At 48.6% G+C, this 12,207-nt stretch overlaps 1 protein-coding gene across 11 annotated transcripts in view; it reads left to right on the forward strand.

Annotated features, from left to right (window-relative positions):
- The first annotated feature begins 860 nt into the window (after positions 1 to 860).
- Positions 861 to 12,207, forward strand: part of NCAM1 (neural cell adhesion molecule 1) — an 87,037-nt gene continuing 75,690 nt past the window's right edge. For all 11 annotated transcript variants that reach the window (XM_040084942.1, XM_040084944.1, XM_058423366.1 and 8 more), the window contains exon 1: positions 861 to 946. In XM_040084942.1, the coding sequence (XP_039940876.1) occupies positions 892 to 946 (55 nt within the window). In that variant the 5' untranslated portion in view covers positions 861 to 891. The remainder of the gene's footprint in view (positions 947 to 12,207) is intronic.

Below are 12,207 nucleotides of genomic sequence, written 5' to 3' on the forward strand. Positions count from 1 at the left end.
TATATACATTTTCCCACAGCATATAATACATATTATATACATATTTACGTAAATATTGAACACCCATTTCCTAATACATATTATATACAGATACTTGTGTAAATATTAAATACATGTTATATACACATCAGAATCATTTACATGCTAATGCTATAATAAAATGTGATGATAATTAATATATATACTATACATAATATACTATATTATACAAAACTATACTGTACTATAATAATATGGTATATGATAATATACAAGAAGAGAAGAGAAGAGAAGAGAAGAGAAGAGAAGAGAAGAGAAGAGAAGAGAAGAGAAGAGAAGAGAAGAGAAGAGAAGAGAAGAGAAGAGAAGAGAAGAGAAGAGAAGAGAAGAGAAGAGAAGAGAATGGAATATTGTGGTAATAATTATTACGATGTATAATAACATGATATATAATATATTATACTATACTACAATATAGCAATGTGATGAATAGAATAGAATAGAATAGAATAGAATAGAATAGAATAGAATAGAATAGAATAGAATAGAATAGAATAGAATAGGTGTAATAGAATAGAATATTGTTGTAATCACTACCGATGCTACGATAACTTCCAACAGCGTGACAGTAATTATTTGCTTACTTGGCCCTTCATTGCACCACCGGAGATGCTCCACTCCCCCGCTCCCCCCCGCGCGGCGGGCGCGGCACTATTTCCCGTGGCGGAGGGACGGCTGGGCGGCGCGCCCGGCGCAGGGATCGCGGGGCGCTGCGGCCGCTGTCAGTCAGCGCGGCGGCGCCGGGACGCGCCGGGCGCAGCGAGCGCAGCGGAGCGGCCACGCCGGGCTCGGCTCCCCGCGCCCTCCCCGCGCCCGCAGCCCCGGCGAGCGGCTCGCCGGCCCGCCGGTGCGATGCTGCTGCCGCTCGCCGTGCTGCCCTGCGCCTTGGTCCTGCTGCGAGCCGCAGGTAGGGCGGCGGCGGGGGCGCGCCCAGAACAATGGGGTCGGGCGGACCCCGGGGCCGCGCGGGGCTCGGCGGGTGCGGGGGCTCCGCGCGGGGCGGCCGCGCTGGCGGAGGAGGAGGAGGAGGAGGAGGAGGAGGAGGAGGAGGAGGAGGAGGCCGGGCCGGGTGTCCCCGGGTAGCGGGGAGGTGTGGGTCGGTGCGCGGGGAGCGCAGACAATGGGCGCGGAGGGGATGCTGCGTGCGCCGGGGGCGGCGGTGTCGCGGCGGGCTCGGTGCGCACGGAGAGGATGCTCCCGCGGCCCCCGCCCTCCGCCGGCGGGGCGCGGGGAGGGAGCGGGGGATGCGATCGCGGTGGAGCGGCTGGAATGATGGAAGGAGGAGGAGGAGAGGGAGAGAAAAATGGGACCAAAAAAAAAAAAAAGAAAAAGAAAAAAAAAGAGAAAAAGGAGGGGCGCGGGGCGCTGCCGTTGTGGAGCGGCCCCGGGCGCGAGCTCTGAAGCGGTGGCCGCTCGGTAGCCGCCGGTGGCCGCCCGGGTCGCCACCGCCCGGCTTCGGGAGCGGCAGGTGGGCTGGGAGCGGCAGGATGGAGCGGCCACACCTGCTCCGGCCCCGCCCCAGCCAGCATCCCTCATCCGAGCTGCATCCCTGTGCCGGCCATCCCTCCTCCGAGCTGCATCCCTGTGCCGGCCATCCCTCCTCCGGGATGCATCCCTGTGCTGTCCATCCCTCCTCCGGGATGCATCCCTGTGCTATCCATCCCTCCCCCGGGATGCATCCCGGTGCTATCCATCCCTCCTCCGGGGTGCATCCCTGTGCTATCCCTCCGTCCGTCCGTCCCTCCTCCCCGGCGCGGTCCGTGCCGGGGCTCCCCGGGGAGCGCTCCCCGAGCCGCGCTGACTCCCAGCGTTTGCTCCCTGTCCCGTCCTGTGCTCCTCAGCCCCTGGTTCGCCCGTCCCTCGAGAGCATCCCGGCCCCAAGCTCCGCCCGGGCTGTCCGTGCCATCGCCGCCTCGCAGTTGTCCCCGCGGTTGGTGACAGCCGCTCTCTCTCCGGGTTCCGTGTGTGGTTCCCGGTGCTGTGTCCGTGTCCCCGCGCTCCCCGGAGCTGGCGGTGTGTCCTTGCCGTGTTCCGTGCCCGGCTCCATACCCACCACCCCTCCCCACGCTGAGGATTTTTATCTCCTTAAGCAATTAGCGCTGCCGGGGCTCTCTCTGCTCTCCTGGTGACAATCGCTGTCCAGTGCCACCAGTGTCCCCAGGGCTGCTGCCAAATCCGAGCCACCTGTTTAACATCAGCGCAGCACCCACCCCGAACCGTGGCCGGCAAAGCCGCTGCTGTTTATCCTCTCTTCACTTAAAAAAAAAAAAAAAAAAAAAAAAAAAAAGAATAAAACAAAAACAGAACAATCGAGCAGCGCTTATGAGAGGCTCTGTGCGGTGAAGGAGGGGTTGTGCTCCCGTCCCCAGCAGCTCGTCCCCAAATCCTGCTCCGCATCTGGCCCGGCCACACCCTCCCATCCCCGTGGCTGCACATTCCTGCTCTCACCCGTGCCGAGCTGCCAGACTGCTCCCTGCGACTGCACAGCCATCGCCTCGCTGACACATTCTCAGCCTTTCTCAGCTGTGGGAGGGCACAATGAAGCCGGTTGGTTTGGGGTTTTTTGTTGGTTGGGGTTTTTTTGGTTTTTTTTTTTCCTTTTCCAAGGGAAATAAATGGGAGTAAGCAAAAGAAAAATTATCTGCATATCATCTGTTGCCCCACTCAAATACATGTTTATCCAATAATAATAATTATGAATATGGAGGCTGCCTAGGGAGCTGCACAGCTGGAACTGTTAAATCAGCATAAAATGGAGAACACAAAAACCAAATAAAATATTAAAAAGCTAGAACAAAGCAGCAGCAGTGTTTATGGTGAAAGCAGCACCAAGCACATCCAGCTCTGTTTTCCGCCCTAAAGGATGCTCTGGTCTTGTACCTTCTTTTTGTTTTTTCCCAGCTGAGCTCACCAGTCTGTGATGGGGGAGAAGGAATTTTGCTTTGAAAGCTGTGGCGATGTCGGTGCGAGAGGGTGTTTTATTTATTTTTATTGATTTTATTTATTTGATTTTATTTATGGTATGATTGCGCTGCTAAAAAAACCCTTAAGCTTAAATATAAGAGGCAAGAGATATTTATCAGCGAGGAATCCCTGAGGAAACTGTTGTGTGAGCGCAGTTGTGGGGCAGGCTCACAACCAAAGCGTGTCTTTTAGAGTAATTCCACATTTCGTGTGTATCCCCGTGGCCTGTGATAGTGATGATACATTTAGTCTGCTGTAAAATTAAAACATTCTCTGATAATTTAGCAGCTGATTTATAGACCGAGCAGATGGCTCCTCTCCTTTCATGCACATCCCGAGATCTGTGCTTTCCTAAAGAATAGAGAGGATTTTGTATCAACTTCATCCCCTTGACACATGAACCTGAAAATTCCCCGCTTGACTCTTGGGCTGGTTTTTACTGGTTTTGGGTCTTCAGCGTGTGAGTTTTGTCAGAGGTATTTTTTAAGGACATTCAATAGAAGAGGAACTTGACGAACACCCGGGTTTTAAGTGTTAAACGTCGTGGCTGCTCTCCAGGCTGAAAGTGCCTTCACTTTTCTTGGCTCGCCTCCAGAAGTGTATTTTAAGGATAGGCTGCTCCGCCGTCGGGCGCAGGCAATGGTTTCTGGTGGATGGAGAACGCCACGGGAGGGGGTTTATGGGTTTTCTTGTTTGTTTGGGGGTGGGAGGGCGATGCCATGGATTTCCTGCACGGGCTGCCAGGGAAGCAGAACCAATTGCTGGGGGAGGAGGAGGAGGAGGAGGGAGGAGGGGATCCTGCATCTGCTGCCATCAGTCTGCGAGGAACAGAGGGATAGCTCGGGGAGGAGACAAAGCACAGTTCATTTCCTCATTTAAAAGGCCACCCTGCGCTTTTTCTCGTTATTTCGCGCACCTGGTGATATAAAAAAGGCGCAGTTTGGGTTTTTGTGGGTTTTTTTGGTGGGTTTCTGGGTTGGTTTTGGAAGCAGCGGTTTTGCTGTGTATTCCTCTTAAGATGGGCATTATGAACTTCCCCAAACGCCTGGGAGAAGCTGGTTGCTTTGGAATTGTCTGGTGGCTTTTATGCAGGGAATTCCGAGAAAGGTTCAAGGATCTGGCCTGGTGCTACCAGGGCAGCGTTTTTCAGGTGCACTGAGAAGAGGATGTTTATTTCTTTGTTTATTTCCCACTTCTCTCCTTTCCCAGGGATGTGAAATGTGACGTGAAACAAGCCGAAGCGACTCACTTGTAAATACTTTGTGAATTTCACTTTGAAAACGACAAGGAAACAGAATCGTGTTCTCCTTGCTGTTTATAAACAGGGAGAATGGGAATAACTCGGCTGAGGGTGTGTCTGGCAGGGAACTACGGCTCCCAGCAGCTCCTCTCTCCTGGCCCGTTCCTTTGCGCATGTTTTTGTAGGAATTAACGTGTCACTTTTCATCCAAAAAAAAAAAGGAAAAGAGCCACCAGGCAAATAGACTTTGAGCCATCCAAATCACAGGAGCAAATTTGAAGGTCAGCTCCGGGCTGGCTGTGGCTCCTTTTGTTTAGGAAAACACATTAGCATGGAGCAAAGGGCTGGCTGTGCACGGGGATGGAAATGAGCAGGGTTTGGCAGCAGGGCCATTATGGAGTTCCTGGTGGGGAAATGCAGCTGCTCATTAGGAGCGATGCCTTTTGAAGTGACCGTGAGAGCCAAATGGCAGCGCCCGCTCCTGCCTTTGGGATTGGCTCTGGCAGCCACTGCAGGGGGCTTTTCCTGGGGTTTTGGGGTGTGCAGTGTGCGTGGAATGGAGAAAAAGAGAGAAAAAAAATCAAGGATACAACTCAGATTAAAATAAATGTATGACTTAAAAGCCGGTACTTTCCACTGTATTGATGGGCAAGGCAGATAATCCCTCTCCATAGAGTCAGTGATGCCTGCGGATTCCAGACCTTCCAAGGATAAATTAGACACAGGATGGAGTCACCATCCCTGGAAGTGCCCAGAAATTATGTGACCGTGGCACTCGAGGCCAGGGTTGGGTGCTGAACACGGTGGTGGTGCAGGGCTGGCAATGAGACTTGATGATCTTAAAGGTCTTTTCCAACCTTAATGAACCTCTGGTTCCACGAGAAGCAGTGTCGGGAGGAATTTCTTCATGGAAAGGGTTAAACATCATCGGGGCTGCCCTGGCAGGTTTGGATTCCCCATCCCTGAGGTGTCCAAGGAATTGTTGGACAAGGTGGGGATTGGTCACAGCTTGGAGTCGATGTCCTTGGAGGCGCTTTTCCAACCCCAGTGGCTCTGTGACTCCATGAAAATCCTCGTGCCAGAACACGCTGGGGTGTCCAGGGGAGGTGCTGACGTGTTTTAAAATACCCAAGGCCACCTAGAAACTTCCTCAGAGCATTTTTTGGACCCTGTCACAGCTTTGGCTTCTGAAGTTGCTTTTGAGCCAAGAATTTGTGTACTGGAGGTGCTTCAGCTAAATTCTGACTCGGACAAATGTGGGACATCAGCAGCCTCAGTCCTGCGGGCTCCAGATCTCCAGGCAGCTGCCGGAAAAGCTGATTTTTGGGGAACAGCACACAATGGGAGGTTTATCCTGCAAAGCAAGTGCAAATTGCTTTAAGATTCCTCTGAAGAAGCAGCAGCAGCAGCAGCAGCTGTGGGGTGGAGTCACATAGAGCCGTGCTTAAGAGCGGCGGGAGTTCTCCGAATTCTTGAAAGTGAGTGATGATTAGGATGGAGATGTGGTGCGTGCAGCAGAAGTCACGGAGCCACGCTGGGCTTGAACAAGGAGAAAAAATAAGGTGCTTGTGCCTGAAGATTAAAGTCTCGACTTCCCTCTGCTGAAACAGAGCTGGGCTTGCGAAATGGGGGAGAATTTCAGCTCTGTCACTGCCCGGGTAATGGAGGGACCAAAGGTGTGTCCCAGCCTGAGTGTCCCCAGGGAAATTGAGGCTGCAGAGCAGCTCAGAGAGGGGACAGAGCCCAGGGAGCGGCAGGCCCTGATCCCAGAGCCATTCCTGCTGCTTGGCCACGCAGGGATGCAGCCCTATAGCCGTGCCTCTGATGCACGGAAATTCACTTCAGGCTGCAGGCAGTAATGGGATACTGGCGGGGCTGATCCATCCTCTATTTTCATCCCAGATCCTGTGACAGGACAGATGCTGCAGGGGGTGCTGGGGAAATGGGAGCAGGCTGCTTCAGTAAAACCTGGGTAGAAAAAGGTGGAGAAATGTTCTTTGAACCTTTGAAATGGTCGATTTCTTAAAATGGGGAGCGTGTTCGATTTATTACGAGTTGAAACAAATGTCCATCACTTCCCCAGGGCATTATTGGCCAGGACAAAATCCATTCCCAGAAACTCTTGACTGCTTTAATTGTTCCAGCATCGTCAATCTCATTGTGTATTGAGCAAAAATGTTTATGTTTTCTTTACAGCTGAATTTTTAAGACTGTTACAACCATTGGGTAAATCAGGGTGGGTACTTTCCACAATTTGTTATTAAAATCAGGCAGATCAGGTTAATGTTCTGAAAATCCATCTGCTCCTTGCTGCTGAGGCCACATTTGGAGTGCAGGGCCCAATTCTGGGCTCCCAAGTGGCAAAAAAAAAAAAAAAAAAAAAAATTGTGGATTTACTGCAGAGAGTCTGGAGGAGGGACTGGAGGAGCATCTTTGGCGTGAGAAGAAGCTGAGACTGGAAAGAGAAGACTCGAGGGGGTGTGGCTGTGGATAAATCCTTGCTGGGAAGGAGTGAAGACAACCAGGACCTCCCCAGGCATGCCCAGCGACAGAACAAACTGGAATACAGAAAATCCACTCTGAACAGATGAAAATCCACCAAAATCCCTCTTTTTTTTTTTTTTTTTTTTTTTTTTTTTTTTTTTTTTTTTTTTTTTTGGATGAATCTTGGGACAGGTTGAGTCAAGAGATCGTGGATTCTCCATCCATGGACGTTCAGAACACAACTGGTCACACCCCTGGTGACCTCCTGCCTTCCCTTCCCCTCCTGGACTGGATAATCTCAAAATGTCCCTTCCAACCTCAATTATTCTGTGATTTTCCTACCCCTACTCTTATAAAACCAGTTATAATAGAAGCTTATTAGAATATTTAATTTACTTTTCCTTCTTTGTTTATAGCCATGATATTTATCACCCTTGAACCTTTATGATAAACAAGAACATTAATTACTGCTTGCTGGTTGATGGTTAATTATAATTTAGCACGTTGGTTAACTTGAAATATAACTCCAAATGAATGGGAGTGTGTAAATCTGTGTGCAGAAATGGGGAGTTGTGTGAAATAAAGGGTTAGAAATGAGCCAGGTAACATATTCAGGTGACATTTTGGGCAGAGTTTGGTCTGAATCAGTGCTTGAAATTCAAGTTCCTTTCCAGAGGAGAGCCCTGGCTGAGCTGTGGAGTTGAGCAGGTGATGAATGATGAAATAAAGTGATAAAGATTTTAGACAGTGGAAATAGAAAATTGTTGCCTCCAAATTTGAATGGGCTTTTCCAGATGCTTAATATCTCTTGTCCCAAAGGCAACTGTATTAAAAACCACTTTAAATGTTACTGCAACTGCAAGATATTCCTGCAGAATTTAGTTAATTGTCCCTGAGATCAAACTGTAGGCTTGTAAATGTCCTTGTTTTATGAAAAAAAACCAAAAAACAACAACCCAAAAAACTAAACATTTATTTTAAAAGTGCAGTTCTTTGCAGCGAGTTCCAAACACAGTTCTTTTTACAGGGGAGATCGATGTGCGTTGAGCGTTCACAAATTTGAATCCCATTTTTTTTTTCCCCTTCATAGGGGGGACATTCGAGGCTGGGTTCCACCGTGCTCCAAAGGAGGAGCAGCCGGTTCAGCGGTGTTTGCACAATATTGGCAAATCGGGCTTTTAATGTGCACAGTGTGACGGTGAAAATAAACACGGGCGGTAATTGAGGGCAGCTCGGGCTTGGGGGATGCTCGGCGGTGGTTCCTCAGAGCCCAGCCTGTCCTTGCATATTAATCAGCCTCTCAAAGGAGCCCTGATTTGCATTGTGCGGGCACCGGGATTGTTGTGCTCAAAGGGGTTTTTATTCCATTCAAGTGGCGGGGCTGAGAGCAGCAGAAGCCGGGCAGCGTTTGGGGAAGGAGAGCCCCGCTCCGCTCCTTGTGGGCTCTCAGCTCTGCTGATGCCTTCGGTTTTCATTTCCATGTTTTCCAGCTCCTGCACAGCGTTGGTACATAACTCTGAACTTCACAGAGAGTGTTAGCTCTCCTCACAGCTCAGTCAGACATAATCCTTTTGCAGCCCCAGATAATGAAACATGGACTTGAGTGGGCAGCAGAGGTGTTTCAGTGGGTGACAAGTTGGTATTCTGAAGGAGAAGATGGGCAGATAAAATAAATATCCATAGCTCTATCTAGATAAATAGAGATTTACCTACCAATGTTCTAGTACAGGACGGTGGGAATTGTATTTTGTTACAAATGAGTAGGAGAATCGGGCTGCAAATTGTGAATTGCCACCAGCTCATGGTGTGAGGACGGGGCAAAACTGATCCTGCTTGTGCTGAAGAAAACCTTTTTCTGGAAGGGAAAAAACTGCATTTGAGGCAACCAAAATCACTGTGCTCCCCAAATCCGAAGATGTCATCCCGTGTTTGTGCTGAATCAATATTATTGAGCTGTTTGCTGAAGTCCTTGGTGTCTCTTTGCTTCTGCTTTTCCTCCTTTTGTCAACTCCTTGGGCGCGTTTTCTTGCACTTGATTATTTTGTTCTGCGAGGAAACTGGCAGAGAGTTCCCTGCTGGTGTGAATTTCAGGAGTGAAGTTATGTAAAGCAGCAGTTTCCAAACGGGCATCCAAGGAGCTAAAAAAGCCAGAAGAGCCCTGAGTGCTGATGTTCAGGCTGGGCTGAGGTTGGTTGGAACATGGAAAGGTCTTTGTGGGAATGAATCACCGGACTGGAGCTTTCGGGGTGTTTATTGCTGTCCTCTGTGTTCCAAATGGTATTTTCAGGGTATTTCTGCAGGGAACGTGAGGAATTTCTGTGTAATTTGGTAATGCTGTTAAGGCAGCAAAGACGGGGAGAGCGTTTTTCTGCTAAATGTTCGTTTTGCTGTATTTTGGTGAGAATTGTTGGGTTTATGTGCGGATGTTTTGGGGTGGGAATGGGTGGATTTCCATGGTGCAGCAGGGCTTTGCCTGTGTCACTGCAGTCAGAAGGAAACCCCCAAACCATCCACGCCAGACAATTCCCACTCATTTCCCTCATAATTCCATATGAAGCCCATTGCACTTGCACCGTTTAGAGGTGAAGTGCAACAGGAAATACGAAATACAGCCGGTGCTGGTTTTCCCTTTAGCGATGGCTGCCCTCATATTGTGTTTAGATCATTTATATTCATTGAGTGCAACCTTGGCGCTGTTATGATAAAGCACTTGGAGCCCACCTGGGTGTGCTTCGAAGGCCTCAAAAGAGCCACTTTTAAACTTTTCTTTCCAATTTGTTCACGTGCACCGCAGATTCCGTGCGGCCCGGGATGGAGCGAGCGGAACCACCCCCTCACCTCTGGCTAATTACAGCACTCGAGGGGTTGATTTTGCGTTTTTCGCCGCGTTCGTGGCGAGGGGAAGGCGCTTTGCGTGCGTGGCGTGTCAGCAGAACGCCATCAGCAGCAGCTCGGCCAAGGAGCTTGCTGGGCTCTTGTGAGCCTGCAGGAGCCCAGAGAGCAGAGCTGGGAGCGTGCTGCAGTGGTGTCTGCAGCAGATAATCCCCCCGAGCGCGGCGTGCTCCGGGGCCGGCGGCGCGCACGGAACCGCCGCACGCTCCCTAAATCCCGCCGCTCCTTAATCTCCGCATCATCCCTGCGAAGGCTCGCGGCGTCGATTCCGTGCTCCCCGCTGCCTGGGGTTTCTTGGGAATGAGGGAGGGGAGCTGGAATACATGAAGGGGATAAAATGCGTGAATTTATTTCTTGTAGACAGCCTGGAACTTCCCCCCACCCCCATTCTGTAAGGGGCGTTACAGCATCAGAGATTTAATTTCATATTGATTCACTTCTGGCTTTGCCGTTGTATTTTATTTGGGGATGAGCTTTGGCCATTTTGCTCTCTCTTTTTTCTCCATTTCTCCGTAAAATGAATATTTCATGAAATACAAGCAAACTTGGAGTAGATTGTGCTTCGTGGACAAAAATAACGTGGTGCTGCAGCGATCGTTTGTGGTTTTAATTTCCCACTTTGGGCTAGCATGACTCTCAGGTCCAGAGCAAGAAATACTGTGAAATATTTCTGTTTAATAGAATAATTTTTTTTTCCTAGAAATGGGTATTTCTGTTGGCAGGATGCTTTTATTCCTGGTTAAAAAAAAAAAAAAAAAAAAAGAAAAAAAGAAAAAAAAATAGTGTGATTTTTGTGTGCAGTTTGGTTTTGCACCAGGAGGTAAATCCTGCTTTTATCCAGCCCCAAGGAATATTCAGGCAGGAATTCTTCTTGCCTGCTCACAGGTACTGAGGGATCCCTATGAAATTTCCAAGTGCCTACTTGAGTAAAAGATCAGTGTAAACCTGCACCACAGCCATTTATTTGTAAATAAATAACGCTGGTGAAAACCCAGGGTTTTAACTGAAATAGAAAATGAGGCTTTTAGGGTTTTTTTTTTCCCACCCAGGCCCTGCCTTGCTGCTCACACTGCAATTAATGTGACCTGCTGCTCATTAAAGCCTTGCTGTGGGTGGGGAGGGAAGAGCACAGCAAATCCACAGAAACATTGCTCTTTTCCTCGCTCTTTTCCTCGCTGGCTGCTCTCAGCTCTGCTGAAGGGGAGCTCTGGGAGGCTTTTAACCAATCTGTCAGCGTTTTGTGCTGTTTCACACTTAGGCTCTGTTGTAAGAACAGAAATCTCCTTCGCTTGCAACCAGCAAACCCCAACATCATCAGCAAAGCATTGAACAAACCCAGAACTGAGATTTTTTATTTTTTTTTCCACTCAGTCTCTCTTCCAGAAGAAAACTGCACTTCAAACCCTTTGATTGGGCTCTTCTTTAAAACACACATTTTCTGGAGCAGCTTTTCCCATTATTTCACCGAGGAGTCATTGAATATTCAAGGTGAAGAGGTGCCCTTGGAGCAGAAGCGGTTGGAGCAGTCCCTGGAGTGTGTTTGCCTTGGTTTTTTTTGTGTTCTGGGCAAACACACTTCAGGTATTTCTGCTTTTATCAATGGCAGGGGTTGGTGTTTGCTGAGAAAACAATAGTAGAAATGAATGGTTTATACACAAGCTCGTGGGTTTGGGTTGTTTTAATGTGAAAATAATAACTTGTGGGAGATGGGAGAATTCTAAAGGCTGTCCTTTAGGACAATTTCTGTTAGTGCTATCTAATACCAATAAGTTAAAGCTTTTTTTTTTTTTTGCTTTTTAATACACGTGCTTCGGTTTCTGATAACCTGCCTCTGTTTTAGTTCCTTTTCACCCATTAATCCCCAAAGAAAAGGCTGAACGTGCCGGTTACCTGCAGATGAAAGCCCCAGGTTTTGAAATCCCCATTATTTTGGTTGAAAGAAGCCCATTTTTACATGAGGAATTCTTGCTTTATGAGACTGGATCTAGATTTAAGTGAAACCACGAAGCCATTGTGGACCATTCCTGTTGTGTTTAGCCCTGAATTTCAGGGGCTGGATTTCAGGGCTCTGGTTTGTAGCTGCAGTCACTCTGGCAGGTCTGGAGGGTGATCAGTGCCCTATTCCAAAGCTTCTGTGTATTCCCAGGAGTTGTTTTCCATCAACCTAAATTGGTGCATCCGAAGCAGCCTCGAGATAAAAATAGCAAATCCCACACTCCCCTGTTTGGGGCGTTCAGGCCCTGCATTATTGATGGATTCCTGCAGTGTCCTCCGTGTCCAGGAGATTTATTGTGTGTGATTTGTTATTTAGTGGCACATGCAGGAGCACCTCCAAGCATTAACGAAACAAAAGATAAAGGTATTTTCTTATCAGGTGAATGGGTCTCTTATCTCCTTTTCCTTGAAGATTGCAGGGAGTAGTGGGACCAGAGGAATTTGGTTGGAGTGGTGAGTGAAAGCAATGCTGCTGATTCCCTTGGAATTTAGCACTTTAAATGGATTAGAACTAAAAATATCCCTGCCTGGCATTGCGTCAGATGCAGAAGCCTTTCAGTATCTGCATTTCCATGTTTGATGGCAATTTCAGA

This window comes from Hirundo rustica, chromosome 23, assembly GCF_015227805.2.
Source record: "Hirundo rustica isolate bHirRus1 chromosome 23, bHirRus1.pri.v3, whole genome shotgun sequence".
NCBI lineage: Eukaryota > Metazoa > Chordata > Aves > Passeriformes > Hirundinidae > Hirundo > Hirundo rustica.